Source organism: Brienomyrus brachyistius, chromosome 11 (assembly GCF_023856365.1).
Source record: "Brienomyrus brachyistius isolate T26 chromosome 11, BBRACH_0.4, whole genome shotgun sequence".
In the NCBI taxonomy this organism is placed as follows: Eukaryota; Metazoa; Chordata; class Actinopteri; order Osteoglossiformes; family Mormyridae; genus Brienomyrus; species Brienomyrus brachyistius.
In genome coordinates, this window is record NC_064543.1 from 8,987,072 (window position 1) to 9,006,100 (window position 19,029).

General features: G+C 49.5%; 2 protein-coding genes across 3 annotated transcripts in view; one reads left to right on the forward strand and one right to left on the reverse strand.

Moving 5' to 3' along the window:
• The first annotated feature begins 1,775 nt into the window (after positions 1–1,775).
• On the forward strand, positions 1,776–4,246 carry ccnb2 (cyclin B2). Its single transcript, XM_049030064.1, has 8 exons — positions 1,776–1,933; positions 2,198–2,305; positions 2,387–2,683; positions 2,937–3,095; positions 3,184–3,420; positions 3,498–3,638; positions 3,727–3,837; positions 3,909–4,246. The coding sequence occupies exons 1-8, from the start codon at positions 1,910–1,912 to the stop codon at positions 4,008–4,010; spliced, it is 1,179 nt and encodes a 392-aa protein (XP_048886021.1). The 5' UTR covers positions 1,776–1,909; the 3' UTR covers positions 4,011–4,246.
• Positions 4,247–4,657: 411 nt separating this feature from the next.
• myo1ea (myosin IEa) overlaps positions 4,658–19,029 on the reverse strand; it is a 41,690-nt gene continuing 27,318 nt past the window's right edge. The window contains exons 12-29 of one of the 2 annotated variants that reach the window (XM_049030060.1): positions 17,848–17,934; positions 17,591–17,674; positions 17,035–17,202; positions 16,713–16,798; positions 15,317–15,398; positions 14,676–14,782; positions 13,840–13,938; positions 13,184–13,328; positions 12,043–12,157; positions 11,085–11,254; positions 10,497–10,642; positions 9,484–9,630; positions 8,261–8,418; positions 7,795–7,869; positions 7,323–7,536; positions 6,997–7,032; positions 5,769–5,938; positions 4,658–5,659 (exon numbers count right to left, since the gene is read on the reverse strand). In XM_049030060.1, coding sequence (XP_048886017.1) covers positions 5,583–5,659; positions 5,769–5,938; positions 6,997–7,032; positions 7,323–7,536; positions 7,795–7,869; positions 8,261–8,418; positions 9,484–9,630; positions 10,497–10,642; positions 11,085–11,254; positions 12,043–12,157; positions 13,184–13,328; positions 13,840–13,938; positions 14,676–14,782; positions 15,317–15,398; positions 16,713–16,798; positions 17,035–17,202; positions 17,591–17,674; positions 17,848–17,934 — 2,166 coding nt within the window. In that variant the 3' untranslated portion in view covers positions 4,658–5,582. The remainder of the gene's footprint in view (positions 5,660–5,768; positions 5,939–6,996; positions 7,033–7,322; positions 7,537–7,794; positions 7,870–8,260; positions 8,419–9,483; positions 9,631–10,496; positions 10,643–11,084; positions 11,255–12,042; positions 12,158–13,183; positions 13,329–13,839; positions 13,939–14,675; positions 14,783–15,316; positions 15,399–16,712; positions 16,799–17,034; positions 17,203–17,590; positions 17,675–17,847; positions 17,935–19,029) is intronic. The other variant, XM_049030061.1, reaches the window with a different exon arrangement.

Consider the following 19,029-nt stretch of genomic DNA (forward strand, 5'->3'; position numbering starts at 1 on the left):
CCCATTCTAAATCCATAGGCATCAACGTGGAGCTGGTCCCCCCTTTACAGTTATAACAGCTGACACTCTTCTGGGAAGGCTTTGCGCAAGATTTTGAAGTGTGTCTGTGGGAATTTTTGCCCATTCATCCAGAAGATCATTTGTGAGGTCAGGCACTGATGTTGGACACGAAGGCCTGGCTCCCAATCTCTGTTCTAGTTCATCTCGAGCACCATGCACAAGTTTATAACTTGCGGTACAGCAGTGAACCTGCCTAGATGTCGAAGTAAAAGCGGCATTTCACTTGGGAGAGTCTGACATATGAAAGGAATAGCTAAGAAAAATCCCTGCTGGAGACCCGTGGCGTGACCTAATGAAGAAATGTGTCTAAGAAGGATAGATTAGATTCAAACTGTTTGGTCCCATTGATCAGGAATATGTCTGGCACAAGGAAATGCTTTTAAGAAGAATGCTATACCCGAGGCGAAGCATGGAGGAAGCTCAGCCCTGCTGTGGGTGTGTTGTGCTACATATTTGATGGGATTTAAAGCAGGCAGTGGTGGCATGGAAACCAAAGAAGCATTAGCACCTTAGGAATGGGCTAAAATTCCAGCAGAGAGGTGTCAAAAGCTGGTCGGTCCATACAGGGAACATTCAGTGGAGGTTTGAAAGGGTAAAGGATTCTCCATAAAATACTGACTTTGTGGGCTGAATGATTTTACACATGGATATTTGTGACGAGAATTCCAGTTTTTAGCTATTAATAGTGAACAATATTCTCAGAATGATTCAAAAGGGAATCATTTGACTGTTGAATAAGGCCTTCTCACTAATTTTATTCACATCGCCAGAGTGTCTTGCAGATGAGGGCCCTGAATATTTTTGATTGTCATTGTATGTAACAGTCCCATTAAGCCGGGGTAGATCATCGACTTAGAAGAGAGCGGCCATGACAATATAGTCACATGCCAAGGCTGTAAAGGAGCCGCCTGCTTTGGCAGAAAAAGCCAATGACGCTCTGAAATAGAAAATATACGTGTAATAGGTAATGATTCCCACACCGACCGTAGTTAACTACAGGGTGACCATGTTTTATGTAAGGAGTCGTCTAAGCAACGCAAATGGGCACAGTATTGAAAGAACATGAAACCTAGTGAAATATCGGACGTCAGGCAGTTTTAGGTCCCAAAAAGACGAGGTATGGTCATGATGGTTAATCACAAATAAAAATCCATCATAATAAAACTAGCAAGTAATGTCTTAGAAAGCCGCCATTGTGCCTTCAGGGCCTATATGAATAATATCGGCATCAACAAATGAATTTCTTCCATTTCTTATGCGTGGCTCATTATACTAAAACATCATTTATATAAACTTAACGATACGTTATTTATTCAAACACCAGAACACTAAGGTATAGGACTATATTGTATATGCACTATATTTGAAGGCGTTTTATGTCAGAATCTTGGTCCTATATGGGAAGCCATATCTGCGTTATGAACAACATTTCCCGACATGCTTTGTCCTTGACGCCGGTACAGTGCTTCCTCCTCCTGTATCGCGAGAACCGATGTCATAACATTTCGTAACATTTCGGTATAGGTTTTAAAATTATGCATCATCTGCAAACTCTGGATGCATCGATGTAGCATAATTTACGATAACACGAACTACCAAAAAAGGTGTTATTCTGTTGATTGGAAACCGCGACCTCCGACCGTTTTTTGGCAGCCAATCGAAGGAGAGCGTCGTGCGTCAACGCAGCCAATGAGGAGTCGCGGAGCGGTATTTGAATGGATGCGGTGGTGTTTTGCTTTACTTGGGTTTTCAAATTAAATATTCTGGGTAGCGTTGGTAGGCGGGTTGCAGATTAAAGCACGTTTGACGGTTTTATACTGTTCTTTTTGCAGAACATTTTTTTTAAAGAATGTCTTTGGCTCTTCGCGCAGCTGTGAGTATGAAATAGTATTTTAAGCTTGGAATAGTTGTGAGCATTGCAAAACTCTGGCTTGCATGTATTTCGACAGCCACGTACAGGTAACTGGCTAGTTACTGAGCTGATTGATCTCGCGAAAGTTGGTTAACGTGCTTGATTAGGTTGAGTTTCTGCATTTTCGCTTCTAGTTGCTCTGTTGTAATCGCTGCATGAGTGTCAGTAACCGTGTTTATCAGCAACACTGATCTGTAACTAGCTAAAGTGAGTCTGTCTGAACAGGCCGTCAATGCCGAAAATGCTGCTCCGATGGGCAAGGCGGCTATGGTGGGAGGAAGGAGGCCGGCGTTGGGGGAGCTTTCCAACATTTCCAAAGTGTCCATAGTCAAGGTATGGCCTCTACTGCGCGCCCTGGAGCCCCCCGCATGCTAAGCGGCGTTCCTTAGCCTCACCCCCTTTATGCTCCGACAGAAGACGGCTACGACCTGGAAAGCTGCCGGCCTGAAAGCTACCAAAGGCCCTTCCCAGCCGCAGGGTAAGGCGGCCGCGGCGCAGCCGCGATGTGTCCCGGCTCCGGCTCCGGTCAGTGCGCCTGTTCCAGCGGCGCCGGTTTGCGCAGATGTTTCCATGAAGGAGGAGGAGGACCTGTGCCAGGCCTTCTCGGATGCGCTTCTGGCTGTAGGAGACATCGATGAAGGAGACGCTGACATGCCTCAGCTGTGTTCCGAATACGTAAAAGACATCTACGTGTATCTCTGGGAGCTTGAGGTACTAGTTCTTAAGCAAGTACCTTACCATAATCCAGTATTTCCCAATCCAGTCCCCGGGGACCCCCCAGATAGTCCAAGCTTTTGCTCCTGTTGCTGACCAAAAGTGTGGACTGGTTTGGGGGGTCCTGAGGACCAGATCGGGGAAACACTGCCCTAATCCTTCCGGAGATGCCATTGACTGGCGTATTTAGTGTGAAATCCGGTAGCGTTTTTGGAGCTTCCCCCCCTAAGTGGTTTCCCTTTCTGTCTAGGCGCAGCAGTCCGTCCGTCCGAAATACATGCAGGGCTATGAGATTAATGAGCGCATGCGTGCTCTTTTGGTCGACTGGCTGATCCAGGTCCACTCCAGGTTCCAGCTTCTGCAAGAAACATTGTACATGACTATTGCCATCATTGACCGCTTCCTGCAGGCAAGTCACTTTCCCCCCCCAGAAGATCTTTGAACTGGTCTCTTCTGGTGCCTCCAGTCTCGTGTTGAATGCTCGACTCGGTTCTCAGGTGCAGCCGGTCTCCAGACGTAAGCTGCAGCTGGTTGGAGTGACTGCCATGCTGATTGCTTCGAAGTATGAGGAGATGTACGCCCCGGAGGTCAGCGACTTCGTGTACATCACCGACAACGCTTTCACGAAGGCCCAGATTCGCGAGATGGAGATGATGATTCTGAGACACCTCAACTACCAGCTGGGGCGGCCCCTTCCCCTGCATTTCCTCCGGAGGGCTTCGAAAGCGGGCAATGTAAAGCGCCTCATAGCAGCTGCTTCTGCCTCTTAAGCCGGTAAGGCGTGACTGACCTTATGGCTGCTTCTCTTAAGGCGGATGCGGAGAAGCACACGCTGGCCAAGTACTTAATGGAGCTGACCCTGACCGATTACGACACGCTGCACTACAACCCCTCTGAAATCGCTGCTGCTGCCCTCTGTCTCTCTCAGCTGGTGCTCGAAGGACAGAGATGGGTAAGCATGGAGCTCCAGAGCTCGTCTCCCTCAAAGCCCTGCACTGCTGTGATTGGCTTGATGTCATTGTTTTTCTTGGGTTGTCTAGTCTGCAACACAGCAGCACTACACCACGTATACTGAAGACGGCCTCAAGCCAATAATGCAGCACATGGCCAAGAATGTGGTCCGGGTCAATGAAGGTCTTACCAAACACCTTGTAAGTGATGCCCCCTTTCCTTTCGTGACCGGATTACGTTGTTGGGTTTTAATGGCTTCTCCCTCCCCAAGGCTGTGAAGAACAAATATGCAGGCAGTCGGCTAATGAAGATCAGTGTCATTCCTCAGCTGAAGTCTGCAGTCATCAAGGACCTGGCTGCCCCTCTGCTGTGAGGCCACATCACAGGCTTGACTGCTGCACTTTTGAGGATCTGGGGGGGGTGCTATTGGGGGTTTTATGTACATTTTGTGAAATACTATGTATAAATGTTTTAAAGGTGTTCGATTGCTTGTTTCTGACAAGTAGTTTTACCTGTTTGGTGTGGTAATACCACAATTCTTTCAGTGCTTTGGACGAATTTTTTTTTTTCTCTCTTCCTAATTAAAAAGCCAATAATGCATTGACAGAACCCCCCCGCCCCCCCCTCTTTATTTACAAAGGGTATGGTGTTGCATAAATCAGCAACAAGCTCTTCCAAGTCATTTGGTTGCAGTGTGGGCATTCCGTTTGGTTCTATTGTACATCAATGGAAGTCATTCAACGTTGTGTTCTGGTAGTAATCAAAAATGAGCTTTGGGATGTTTATTTCATCAGGCTGGTTGTGGTGACTAGCTTTAGCATGGTCCCCTGGTCTTAACACGCGATGTTGTGGTGGGTGAGTTGGGGGACGTGCTTAAACTTCAGTGACTCGTCAGCCTTCACCTTTGAAGACTCCATGTGCATGGAAATTCGCATGCGAAGTAGAGGAAAGATGAGGCGAAGGAGATCAACACCTGCAGTGCAGGTGAGGTAATTGAAGGAAATTTACTTGACAACACAGTAATGTTTTAACATTTTAATTTGTTTTTCTGTAAACTTTTTCTAAAAATTCCCTTCATAACTTTTACATCCTGGGAGGAGTTGGCTGATGAATCTTATACCCTGGTCATAAAGTGCTTTTAATCCATTAACTTAGTTCATGTCTGTTTGTAACTGCATTTTTAGCAAGAAAGTAACTGACATTCATGGAATTAAAATATTTCAAAGGTCTGGGGTTGAGTTTCTAAAGCTGTAACAGATTTGTATATGGAGCAGTAAACAAAAGTGAAACTTCGCTACAAAAGCCTGCCCATATTGTCATGGGGGACTAGTTATCAATACAATGTTTTATAAAAACTGCCAGGGAGATAAACATGGTACAGCACTAACCTTGAATATTTTCAATGAATGGCATCAGCAATATTTATAAATTAATCTCATTCAAATACTATTTGTAAAATCAATTCCAGCAGCATTCTTACTGACAAAAAGAACCATTTTAACCATGAAGTACAGACTTTAAGCCGACCGCATCTCTAATCTGTGAAAATCCCTTTACATACAAAGATAAAAGAATAGAATTTCTCCTGGTTGCACATATCATACATGCTGCACCTCTTCAGATAAAACAGCTCGTCTTTGATATATCTGCTAAGTAGAATTCATTACAAAAAAGCTTTAAATAGAATAAATAGTCTTGTTCAGTGCTCACAGGACTTGTGTAGCCAACACCAGCTCTGAGACTGTTTCTTCAGATCCTTGTGTGACGGAACTTCTCTGCCACCCAAGCACTACGCCTGGATCCATGGGGTAGTAGGACCCCGGTCTGGGACCCCAGGGTCATGCAGCAATAGAGGAACAGTTACCTCACCCCCTTCCAATGGCTAGTTTTCCCGCCGTCTCCGCCGTTCGAATCTCCTGGTGGACACTGAGCAGAAGCAGCCAGCCTAGATCTTGTTGACATAGTTGTTGGGGAACAGACCCTGTTTGCCTCGTAATCTCCCTGTCCACCAACCAGAGACGTCTGAGGGGGGGAGGAGACAGAATGAGGCTGACACCTCCACCTCTGGCACTAAACGCAGCAGGAGGGCTGGCTTGTGTCATGCAGCCTCCTGGAAGCGTGACTCTCTTACCTTCCTTGATAATGTCGATGATGTCGTCAGCATTGAAGCTGAGCTCGTCTGTGTCCTGGGCATCGTAGGCGTACAGAGCCCTGCACTGGGGGACTTGTGGCTTGGGCTTGGGGGTGGGCTTGGGCCGGCCCCCACCTGGGGCAGGCCTGTTGACGCTCTGTCTGTGAGCCCTGGAGAAACGAGGCAATGTGACAGGAATCTTAACCCAGAAGTCTCCTTTCAGTGATCCAAGCAGTAGTTCTGTGACGCTTCACCTGCTGTTAGGTGGGTAACATGCATTACGCCCACCTGAGGCTGCAACACGTGGCATCAACGGTACGACGACGTTTCGCATGAGACAATGTCAGGTCGCAAAGCTTTTTTTTTTTGAGTGACCACTAGATGGCAGTGCACCACGCAAAAAAAGTCAGGCGCGATGTGGCGGCTTTAAGATTCTGCTGTATAAACGGATGGGTGCTAAGGCAGGCAGATACAGCTTCTGTGTGCCGGCTTGTGTGCAAAACTTATTTACAGCATTACAATGGCAGAAGAGCCAAATTAACTACACTGTGTTTACCAAAGGGCGTAGGAACTGGGGGGACACAAGGGACTCCCTCCCCCCAATATTTAATTTACCATCATTTGTCCCTACAACAAAAATGGACTTTTACGTTTAAATTATTGTGTGCCCCCCCCCCCCCCAGTATCAAACTCTTTCCTACGCCAGTGGCTGTTGCATTGGACAGGTGTCATTAACGACATTAATAATGAGAGTAATTAAAATGCAGACAAAATATCCGATAATTGCACCACATACTACGACTTTGCAATGCTGTATCAGACTTTTGCTTGTTTGTGGAAATGCAGAGCCCCCCATTTGCTAATAACCCAGTGTTCTGCTGAATAAATAAATAATATAAAAGAATTTTATTATTGCTCAGAAGTTAAGTTCTGTCTTTTGGGACGATTCTTTCCAGACCCAACATCATAAACAAAGCAAAACTCTCTTGGGCTAAAAGCTACTGGGTGTGAAAAATCCAGGGGCCCTTATTTCAGAGACAAACAAGCAATTAAAAGAAATAAACACTTAAGCACAAAGTGAAAGCCCCATTGCCATCCCACGCAGAGTGGGGGAGTCACAGGAGGGAGGAGAGAGGTGACCCCTGCAGGAGAGGGAGTGACAGAGAGTGACAGTGAGCTCTACCGAGGAACACTATGGCCCGCCACCCAGACACACTCAGGGACTCACGTTCTTCCATTCGCAGTTGGTTGCAGTCCTCCGTTACTATAAAGGAACACATCATTGCATTCAGCGGAGGCCAGCTTAGGTCCTGCTAACCGGGTCTCTAACCATCTATGCCAGCGTCCACATTTTTGATACCGGGAGGTAGGAGGGGGCAAAAACGTGAACCGTCTGGGGGTCCCTGAGGACCAGGTTGGGAAACACCAGTCTGTATGACGGCCAGTAGCCTCTATATAACGTATTACATTGTTAAAAGCTTCTTCTTAAAAGGAAACTTCCAGTCCACAGTCACATTACCCATGAGGCCCTTGGCCTGTGGCAGTGCCACTTACCCTGCTGCTCCCTGGTCCGGGACCCTCAGGCACTCCAGGTTGGGCTGGACCCGGCTGCCCCTCTCCTTCGCCTGCATGTTGCTGAGGGCCGCCGGCAGGAAGGGTCGACTGGTGCTGTTAGCCTGTAGCCTCTGCGTGGAGTTCTGAGCGTAGGTGGCATTCCTCTGCCCGGCTGCGTGATTGGTGGTCTTCAGACCCCCGTTTTGATGAGAAACTGAAAAGGTGCCATTCAACGGGATCCAAACTCATGAAAAGAACATCCAGACCTCGCTCTTCAAACACGTCATTTAAATGGAACAAACTTAGCAAAACATAATAAAAGTGTAAGGAAATAAGGGCCGGGGTAGGAGAGACCCCTAAGGCTTTCTGATGTGGGAAATTCGTCCCTGTTTAGCTATTCAGCTGTTGCTTGTTTTGTTAAGATGCTAATTAGGAATCGGCATAGAAGATCAGGGGTCTTGGAGTGCCCTACCTGGAGGTCCTGGAGCAGCCCGTGATGGGTAGCGCTGGGGGAATTTGGAGGGAGCAAAATTCTTTTTTGAGGGGCCTGGAGGATGACAGATGTGAGCAGTGTTTTTGTCGCATGTATTGCTCACCCCTGAGTAGCATTTAAATCGAAAGGTATGTCAGGGAGACAAAGAGGGAGGGGGGACAGAAAAGAGGCGAAGGTGGGGGTGGGGGACAATAAAAGAGATGGGGCCTTGGGGTGGGGCACAGGACAAGAGGCAGGGCCTCAGGTGGGGGACGGGAAAGAGGCGGGGCCTCAGGTGGGGGACGGGAAAGAGGCGGGGCCTCAGGTGGGGGCGGGAAAGAGGCGGGGCCTCAGGTGGGGGATGGGAAAGAGGCGGGGCCTCAGGTGGGGGACGGGAAAGAGGCGGGGCCTCAGGTGGGGGACGGGAAAGAGGCGGGGCCTCAGGGTGCCCAGGCGTGATACCTACGTGTGTTCCTGGGCAGCCCGGGTCCGATGCTGACCTGCAGCATCTTGTTTGAGGGCCGGAGCATGGCCACCTCGCCCTGGCCCACCATGAACTGCACCTGGCGGGAGCCGCCTCCACTCCAAGGGCCCCAGCTCTCCTTCTTCAGCTTCACTTCAAGACTGAGGAGGAGGAGGAGCAGGAGGAGGAGAGATTCAGCTGGGAGTAAGAGAGGGGCCAAAAGGACCACACAAAGCCAATATACAAATGTGTAACTGTCACCAAAATGAAGAGAAAAGCAACTGTGACGTATAAATATTTAACCACCATTCAGGGAGAGTTAAATCATTGTAAACGCAATACACATTCCTGTAGAGTGTCGATACAAAGAAATACACAAATAATCACACCCATCTAAATTAAATCAGATTAAATAAGACAAAACTTTACAGAATCCCAACAGGGAAAAATCTGCCCTGCAGCATCACTAAATTAACTTTAATTAATTATTAATTAAACAAAGCACAGCGACTCCGCTGACACTGAAACCGAGTTTAGATAAACCGAGTTTAGATAAACCGAGTTTAGATAAACTAGGATATTCTGTCAGGAGATAAAACAGAAGCAAAGAGATCTGATTTTGGTCCACTACTCAATTTTGATAAAATATACAGTTGCTGCGTTTTGCAGTTGTCCCTACCCAAGTAAAGAAAGAATAGAGGAACAAAATTGGGCAAAATTGGCAAAAATTGGGGAGTTTACACATCTTCATTTTGCTCTTTATGATGGACAGACACAAATATACACACAGGCAGAAGTAAGTGCTATGGCGAGAGCACAGGGTCAGCCAAGAGCAGGTTGGCTAAAGGCCTTTGCACAAGGGTGCAGTGGCGATGTGATCAGTCAGTCGATTGCGGAATTCAAACCCACAACCTTTTGGGTCTTGGGACAAGTCCCTAACCTACTGAACTGCACTCTGTTACTGGCCAGTTTCTATTCCGGGACCTTCCGTGTGTTAAGTGAATGCAGTAATCGCTAAGCTATTAAACCTGGCTCTCATTTATGGTGGACCTCATTATTCAGAGCACAGTTTGGACACAAAGAGTCCAAACTCAACCTTAGGACGGAGCTGCCTTTCCTCAGCCCAGCGCCCCCCTTCACACTGACTCCCCCACCCCCCAGCAAACGGCAGCGATAAGCCCGGCCCAGGCGTGACGCGGATGCGTTCTGCGAACGGGCTCACTGACGTATTGGCAAACTTCATCGGCAGCTTCCTCTGCGTCCTCTCCTCGAAGCGGCGTGCCAGCAGGCTGACCAGCTCCGTCTTGAAGGTGGACTCCAGCAGGCTGTCATACTCCTGCTCGTGCAAGATGAAGAAGTCGTCCTGCAGGGTGCTGCGGAGAGGAGGCGGGACAGTCAGGCAAAGGGGCAAACGGAACGACAGCAAAGAGGACAAACGGGAGGAGGGACACGAGGACAAGGAGGCCAGCAAGAGAGAAATGCTGAGAAATGAAACAATGACACAAAACTTAAGACTAAAGGTTACAGACATGAGTCACAATGTTGTTTTTATGAGGCTAATAGTCATACCATACCATCACAGAAGCAGAGTGGAGGGCGGGGCAGAGAGGGGGAGGGGCGGAGTGGGGCGGGGCCACCATCTGACAAGCAGGGCCACACCCTAACCCTTCAGGCACTGGCTGAGCAGAAAAGGCAGTGGGGCCACTGCGTCAATAAACTTAAGTCTTTTTTAACGAGTGTTTTACGAGCACGCCCCCCCCCGCCCTCATGAGCCCCACCTGTTTCGCATTAACCGCAGGCCAGACTCTGTGCACGTGCTGCTCCCAGAGAGGCACACACACACATATGTGCAGATACACATACATACAGATAATGCCGCTGCATTAGGCGTGACAGAACCTCCACCCGTGAAACCATGTAAAATCTGCCCCCACTGCTATACGGACAGGGCAACAGGGTAACAGTGGTCCTCAGGAAGAATGGCAGAGACATTACAGCAATGGCTGTCTGTACATCACCTCCGTAACTGCTTAAGGGGGAGGCAGTGTGGAGCTTGCAGACATCTGTGGCCTCCTGAATCTGAGGTGGGGGCGGTGGGGCTGTGTATTTCTGTTACTGGCAGAGATGCCCCCGGGCCCCTGGTTAACTTGCCTCAGGGGAGAGGAGTCCATACAGGTGGGAATGAAAGTGTAGAAACATCGAAGCTAGGAGAGCAGCACAGCGCCCTCCCCCGTCTCACCTGAGGGACAGCCCCAGGATCTTCTCAATCTCGATCTTCCGCTTCACCACTTCTGTCACCTGACCCTTCTCCGGGCCCTGCTTCACCTTCTCACGGCCAATCAGGTACAGGCACTTGGGCGTCAGGATGAGGTCCCTCTTTATGCCCTGGTCACATGGAGAGTGAGCCTGTGAGTGAGGGACTGCTGCTGGGTTGCAGGCCACCGCAGGAGATGTGAGAGCATGAGGAGCCGCCACAAAAAAGGCTCCACGTTAACAAAACAAGAAAACGGAGGTTCTTTGTTGGGAAAACTGACATGGCACCACAGCACTGCCCAATCATGTGACAGGGGCTTTGAGGCCAAAGTGGCACCAGTGTGAGGGCCTGACCGCAACACTGCCCAATCATGTGACAGGGGCTTTGAGGCCAAAGTGGCACCAGTGTGAGGGCCTGACCGCAACACTGCCCAATCATGTGACAGGGGTCTGGAGGCCATTCAGGAATCACCAGGGAAACTGATACCTCTGGACAACAAGGTTAGAGCCTCGAGTGAAGCCTGTAAACCTCCCCAACCCCTATGAGAAATATGACGCTGGTCAGGAGAGGAACCTTGAAGCGGCGGTCGTATTTGGTGACTTTGTCGGCGAAGTCGATCTTCTCCCTCTTGGCCAGGAAGCGGCGCAGTTCAGGGCGGTCGTCCATGCCCAGGTAGTCGCCCACAAAGTTACGGTTGATGCTGTGCCTCCGTCGCTCCTTCTTGTTCAGAAGGAGATCCGAAGCTGGGGGGAAGGATGAGGGGGGGGGAGTCACTGAGACACAATGGAGAGACGTGCAAAGAACAGGAGACGGTGTGGAAAAACAGAGGATTCGCTACAGCAGTGGGAAGCTGTGACTGTGTGTGTGTCTGTGCTGTACCGTGTGTGTCTGTGCTGTACCGTGTGTGTCTGTGCTGTACTGTGTGTGTCTGTGCTGTACCGTGTGTGTCTGTGCTGTACTGTGTGTGTCTGTGCTGTACTGTGTGCGTCTGTGCTGTACCGTGTGTGTCTGTGCTGTACCGTGTGTGTCTGTGCTGTACTGTGTGCGTCTGTGCTGTACCGTGTGTGTCTGTGCTGTACCGTGTGTGTCTGTGCTGTACCGTGTGTGTCTGTGCTGTACCGTGTGTGTCTGTGCTGTACTGTGTGCGTCTGTGCTGTACCGTGTGTGTCTGTGCTGTACTGTGTGTGTCTGTGCTGTACCGTGTGTGTCTGTGCTGTACCGTGTGTGTCTGTGCTGTACTGTGTGCGTCTGTGCTGTACCGTGTGTGTCTGTGCTGTACCGTGTGTGTCTGTGCTGTACTGTGTGCGTCTGTGCTGTACTGTGTGCGTCTGTGCTGTACCGTGTGTGTCTGTGCTGTACCGTGTGTGTCTGTGCTGTACTGTGTGCGTCTGTGCTGTACCGTGTGTGTCTGTGCTGTACCGTGTGTGTCTGTGCTGTACTGTGTGCGTCTGTGCTGTACCGTGTGTGTCTGTGCTGTACCGTGTGTGTCTGTGCTGGACCGTGTGTGTCTGTGCTGTAATTGTGCACATACCTTCTTCTCTCATCTGGACATACTTCTTCCTGGCCAGGTACTTACGCCAGGCCCGTTGGATGGTCCTGGCAAAGCCGTCAAACTTACGCTCCCTTGTCTCTTCCAGCAGGAACAGCTGAGGGGGGTGAGGGGGGATACATCAGCATGCTGACCGACCCAAAGGCGTTCCTATTCATACACCTCAAAATGCACCCAAGCTGACACACAGCAAACAGTGACACACCCAACACAGCCAGCTCACCCAACATGCACAAACACAGTGCGCTAAACACCCTGAAACACCCTGTGCACGCTAAGCAGTGAGCCTGCTCCCCTGCCCCCACCAGCTCCTCACTCTCCCTGCCTTGTTTTCATCATTGGCCGGATCGCCACAGAGACTAAACTTCCTGTTTGCTGCTCGGGCCCTGAGAGACTTGGCTCAGAGCCAGGGCTGGGTCAGCCAGAGGGCATCAGAGCCGTCGCTAAGGGCGTGCGGACCGGCCCAGGAGGCACGGGGCAACCCAGAGAACTGCTGTTTCTGCTCTTGGTCTCAAATGTCACACAGCATGACAGTTGTAAAACCCAACAGCTGACCCAGTTTAGCCTCTGAATGAGAGGGATGACAGCTCAGCTGGTCTGCAGGGATGTTTACGAACCACTTATTGCTAATGCAAAAAATAATACAATCACAGAGCTCCCAGAATAATTAGTCTGCGTCACTGCCTTATTAGGGGGAAGTGCTTTTTTATTAATTAAAAAAGCCACTTAGAGTTTTGTCAGCCAGGGCCAGATGCCAGGACCCCAGCGGGGCGGGGGGTGGGAGGGGGGGCAGGGTCTAGCAGGCCAGGGCTGCATTCACACCTCCCAGGTAGACCCTGACACCCAGCCACAAGGGCCAATTCAAATGCGCGTGGAAAAGTCAACAAGTGAGCTCACAGGCAAGTCACAAAACATGGCTTTCACTGAGAGGCCCCAAAGCTCAGCCTGCTCCCCCTCCCACAATCCCATGCTTCATCAGCTCTGACAAACGCCGCACTTTGGATGCTAGCCTAACAGAATAGCGTCGCTGTTGCCTCTGTGTAAGGCCTACCCTGTTTCTGTGATCAATCCCGAGCGCTAATACTTCAGCTGACGTCTGGCACGCGGGATGGTGCGGACTCACCGACTCGGGGGCCTTGATGAAGACCTTGGTTCGGCCCAGCTGAAACTGGTCTTGGTCCATGTTTACGGAGCGTAGCAGGTGAAGGACGCCCTGCTTCTCATCGCCCCTCCAGGTGGGCCAAGACTCCCGGGTCAGGATGGCGTACCTTGGGGGGGCGGGGGGGTATCGAACCACAGCCTGAGTATGACCGAGCACAACAGGACGGTGACAGCTTATTAATACGGGAGCAATAAGCTAACAGCCCCCCCTTCTGGTACCTTGTGCACCAAAAGCCCAGACAAAGGTCATATCCAGTCCGGCCTGTAATCCCACCTCCACCTCCATCTCCACCTCCACCTCCATCTCCACCTCCATCTATATCTACAGCCCTCACCCTGTCCCAGCAGTAAATACCCAGAAGTCCTAGCTGCACCATTACAAACATCAGCAAATCCCCTACTGCTGACTGCCTCTGAACGGCCCAGTCTCTCTGCTGGGGCTGTGTACTGATCAGGCCCCAGAGTCTCCTTCTGCACTTCTCAGTACTATAGGGCTTCAGGTGTCGTCCAGCAGCGTTCTGTCAGTACCTACGGCTGGGCTTCCCCCCTGCTTAAATGTTGAATTCACATTCCAGTACAGATAGAAGGTTGGGGGGGAGGGGTCCGCATGTCACCAACCTGTTGAGGAACTTCCGGAAGACCCTCCTGTAGGCGTAACCAGCACGCCGCACCCGGATGTTTTCCTTCAGCCCCAGGTACTCCACCTGATGCTTGACTCTGCAGTGAGATGAAACACAGGCACTTTCTCAGACCAAAAACACCAGGGCATCCTGCTCTCCCGTATACGGGCAAGAGTGCCAGCGGCCTTCATGGGTAAACAACAGTCCTGAATGCTATTAAATGGGCAAGAAGCTGGATCCTGGCTTCCGCACAACAGGAAGACTGTTGGGTGCCTAACAATGCAGCACGGCAGGTCAGAGGGCTGAGCATTCAGTTTGTGTCAAGCGGAGGAAGGAGGTGAACAAAGGCAGAACACGCGATGGGACCTTCCTCCATGGGGGCCATGGGCCGGGTCACCCTGCATACCGGCCCCGTCGTGGGCGCAGGGTGTGTGTGTGTGTGTGTGTGCGTTTGCACGTGGGTGTGTTAATGAGGAAACGTGAGTGCAAAAAAAATACAAATTAGTACCTATAAGGGGCACGCGGAGGTTTCAGAGCTTACAGAAATAGCTTTAAAGAAAACGCAAGAGAGCCTGAAGACGAGCAAAGAAAAGGCTCAGATTACAGAGTGATGGTGGTGAGAACATCTGTTTAAAAATTCAGGTTTGCGTCCCCTGCATGGGATTATGGGAAATAAGTGGGCATCTTATGTGCGCAGCTGGGTACAGTTAAAATAAAGGATTATTATCTGTCTACCAGTGTGGCAGCACTGAGCACCTTGTGTGTGTGTGTTTGTCCAGAGTCCGGTCATAGCCACAGACAGCGTTTGTGTGTGTGTGTGTGTGTTAGTCTCACCTTCCCTCCTCCCAGTCCTTTGGCTTCTTGGTCTCGTTGGGCTTGATGCAGCGGATGTAGTGGGGGGTGCACTTCATTAGCGTGTTCACCAGGTCGTTAGCTTGTTTCTGAGGGGAAAATCAAGGGAAGCTGAGTCACAGCTGATTGGAGCACAATGAGTCATAGTCATTAGACAAAGCGGCCCAAAGCAGGTTCAGATTACATCTGCAGTGTATCTCCATGCCAGCATTAGCACTGATCATCGCATCGCACCTGTCGGCGCTTATGAATATGCTTTCCAAGACAAATCAATGGAGCAATTTAAAAGTTAAGAATGAACACAACTGAAAAACATTCAAGGAAGTACTGAGGGGCTCGGGCAAAATGATCTGATCAGGCTAACATCTAGCAGCACAAAGCAGGTACAATCTGGCTTTCCCTACAATTAGTACTTGGGTAATGGGTTTGTGTGTGCGCACATAGCCCCACAGTTCACTGGTCCTGAATCAGGCTTTTCAGGGAAAACAGGCGAGTGAATGGTCCTTGCATCCATTCTTTCAGCGGAGGGTCCCCAATTTTGGGGGAAGCTGTAGGACATGCGTGGACAAGCAGCAGAATGCGGACCTCCCTCTCCCCACACAAGTCTCTCACACCCAGCTGACCTTGATCTTACTGCCCGCCGTGGTGGGTCGACCCTTCTTGTCCTGGGTCAGGTTTTCTGGGAAGAGGGCTCGGATGAAGCGTCTTATGAAACAAAACAGAGAGGGACATGAACTCAGAAACCGTAAGATGTGGCACAAAGAAATTGCAGCGTTATTCTTGCTTTTCGTACTACAACATCTCTCCTAGGAAAAGACTACATTATGGCGTCTGTGACATCGAAACATCGAAAGCTCGCATTTAGGGTGACCGTGAGTCCTTGACGTCGACCCCAGGCCAAAGCTTACGTTTAGGGTGACTGTGGCTGCCGTCAGATCGCACTGAAAAGTTCACATAATTGAGGAGCTTCTTTACATTCCCAGAGAACTGTTTCCCAGCGTGGAAATGTTCTGCAGGGACATAAAAATCTACACATCCTTCCTCTTGTGCACTATTTCCTTTGTTCACGGTTCTCTCAAGCCGAGACTAATTTCCAGCAGCATAATACCCTTTAGACTGCACACTGGGGGTAACAGCATGCTGATTCTTCCAGGGTTTTAAAATAGAAACTCCATAATTTAAAAACTGAACAGGCTTTAAAATATAACTTTTGGTCAGAAAAACAGAAGCAACGGATGCTAACAAAAGATTTGCAGATGTTTAAGAGTTTCCAGCGGTATATAAATAAGCATAAACAAAACAGATGCATATCCAAGGTTTAATAAATGAAATGGTTGGATTTCCATGCAATTCCGGAAGGAGCATCCTGCTTGGGGATTATGGGAAATAAACGGGCAGCTTTGTCTGTATGCGGACAGCTGGGTGCAGGTCATGAAAATGAAGTAAGGCCTGCTGGTGGCGCCACCTCTCGGAATAGGGTCTGAGGATAACCCCCCCCCCCCACCAAACTCCCATTACAAAGGCTCTGCGGCTGTTTGCACAGATGGGAACCTGCACTCGACGGGGGCCAAAGAACAGGGCGCCCACAAGTGCGCACCGCAGGCGGCTTCCTTACAAACAAAACAAACGAGACAGCAGGTTATGCTTCCGTGGCAACAAGACAACGCACACAGTCCATGACTTGCTTCACGCACAACGTAATATCGGTCCTGATCCACCGGTTTAGTGGGCAGCATATGAGGAACAGGAGTGAAATGAACACAATGATCCGTCGTTTTGGTGCCTCCCAGAAGCGTAACTGTGGTCTCGCGTACCCGTGTTACGTCATCCACGCTGCCAGAAACTACGTCCAATACTCAAGAACAGAAGTATGGACGACACCAATCCCATGATTCACTGCACCACAAGTACGGTCGTTGGGCTTTTGGTACTGAGTAACACACGCGCTGCCTGGATTGTGCCCCTCAGGCTGTCGATGACAGGCAGGTACGCGGCGCCCCTCTGTGGCCGGTCACCTACATTTCGCTGCTCTGCATCAGCTCGATGAGGTCTGTGAACAGCACGTCTCTGTTCCTCTCGCAGAACCCTTCCGCATCATAGGACACCTGCGGGACACAAGACGCCGGTCACTTATGACACTTATGAAAGTACATTATTTCTGCTACTTAGCTGACAGCTGAAGAGACATTTTTACAGCTAGATAACTGCTGAGAAATACAAGGGACTGTGAGGTTTCATAAGCCCTGCGTGACTTAATGGTTAACTGATGTGAATCTTCGACTTGAGCAGCACTTTGGGCTCAGAAGCAGAGAGATACGCATGGAGGTCTGGCTTCCATCACCTTCCCAGCGTAATGGTGGATGATGAATCCCTGGTTCCAGCTGTTGAAGTGCTCATGGGTGTTGACCTGCACGCGCAGCTTCTGCAGCAGAGTCTGGTCCGCCCCCTCCCCCACCGCGTGCATGGTGGCACACACGTCATCCAGGATGCTCATGATACCAGGGGGATTCTGGGGGGAAAAAAAATCAAATAGAAGCTACATATTTGCATGCAGAGATGAGGTAGATGCCGACAATGAGCCCATTAAACCTGACCAACACTGAGGAACGTTCCAGAACAAGTGTCTATGTTCCACAATTAAAATTCCTGGATTGCCATTTACCAGAAACAACTGAAAATTTTTATTTAATCTACGGCGAATTTATAAGCAGATCCAATGGGCACTAGCTGTCTTAATGTAACAACAGATAGTAGAAAGTGTTATCAATTATAAACACACGTTAGCAGCAAATGCTACAATAAAATCGCAAAGCTAATCCTGAGCCTGGCAGGTAATACAGGCCCAAAGCTGTGCATCAGAAGTGCCGTTAGCGCGGGACAGCTGCCAGGCCGCTCACTTTGCTCTCTATGAGGTCACACACGATCTTGTTGTTGAAGTATTCGATGGGAGTCCACCGGATGCCCTCCTGCACATATTCTTCCTGGAGGACGCAGAGAGCACAGTCAGTCGCCGGCCCGCTGGCCTCGCTCACCCCACAGGCTCGGACGGCCAGATTTATAAGCGGCTTGAGAAATGAGTCTCGCTGGAGGAAGCGCTTTAGCAGGCAGAGATGGGTGACGGGAGTGCAGGCAGAAAGCAAACATCTGCCGTTACCTGTTCGGCTTTCAGGGTTAGCTCGATGAAAATCTGCTGAAGCTTCTCATTCACAAAGTTGATGCAGAACTGTTCAAAGCCATTTTTCTGCAAAGACAAAATCACAGAAGGTTAAAATAAAAACTATACACCAATATACTATGTAGTACATACTTTGTGATTTTTATTCTATGTGACATGCATAACAAGCCCTAGCCCTAATTTCTGTATTCTGTCTGGATAAATAAAAATGTGTGTAAAGGTATGCATCAGTCTTGTGTTGTAATTGAATGAACGGCAGATGTTGATATTAGTAATATTTGTTTACATTTCTGTTCTAGTTTAAAACCAAATGATTCTAAAAACCAGGAATCTTTGAGTCTCCTGAGCAGGCAGCAGCGTGACGCCAAACACATCCTGACCACCTGCATCGCAGACATCGTCATGTTTTGCTTACATAACCGCCATGTTTATTTGCAAATAACTAAGGAATTGCCTGGGACGTGATCTTGCTGACAGGTTGGACGAGACGAGCAGGCAGGTTGGTGCTGTTAAGGATCTGAAACGTGGCAGGGCGGGATTGTAAACACCGCCCGCCTGAATCCTGCTGAACCAGTCAGCTCACAGTTCTGGAATAGATGTCGAGCCGTATTCATGATGTGGACAGACGGCGAGCCACTGGGCGTCAGGGCGATCGCCAGGGGTCAGACCGAGCAACTGCATCTGCGTGGTGAAACCTACAGCCAGCAAAGCCCTGAGACGGTGAGAGCCGCTCTCGCGGATCAGGCTGAGGCTCCCGTTACGGCTGACGCAGGCTCAGCCGGGGTAGGAGGTTGGACGGTCAGCATTGGAGTCAATGGTGGTTCGAGTTTCAGGGGCTTTTAGCCTTGGCTAAATGACCTAGAGCCGTTTTCAAGGTTTCCTACAATTTCTTTGCTGTCATTCCGAGAAACATTTATGTTCATTTGAACCATGGTGTCCTGCTCATCTGCCTGACAAAGTGTCATACTATACAACTACAATTTCTTAGTTATACATACAGATGCGGTTATTGACAAAGCTATGATTACATAGCTGCAATCACAAATACATATGCAATTACTAATAAAATACAATTACTTATATGGGTATAGTTGCTTACATAGTATAAATGGAGATTGCACGGCAAATTAGCTTCTTCCTATACCATTTGGCCCACCGCGA

Coding starts and splice junctions, on each gene's coding strand:
- ccnb2 (XM_049030064.1), top strand. CDS start 1,910: ATGTCTTTGGCTCTTCGCGCAGCT. Junction 1,934..2,197: donor CTTTGGCTCTTCGCGCAGCT/GTGAGTATGAAA, acceptor CTGTCTGAACAG/GCCGTCAATGCCGAAAATGC. Junction 3,096..3,183: donor TCATTGACCGCTTCCTGCAG/GCAAGTCACTTT, acceptor CTCGGTTCTCAG/GTGCAGCCGGTCTCCAGACG.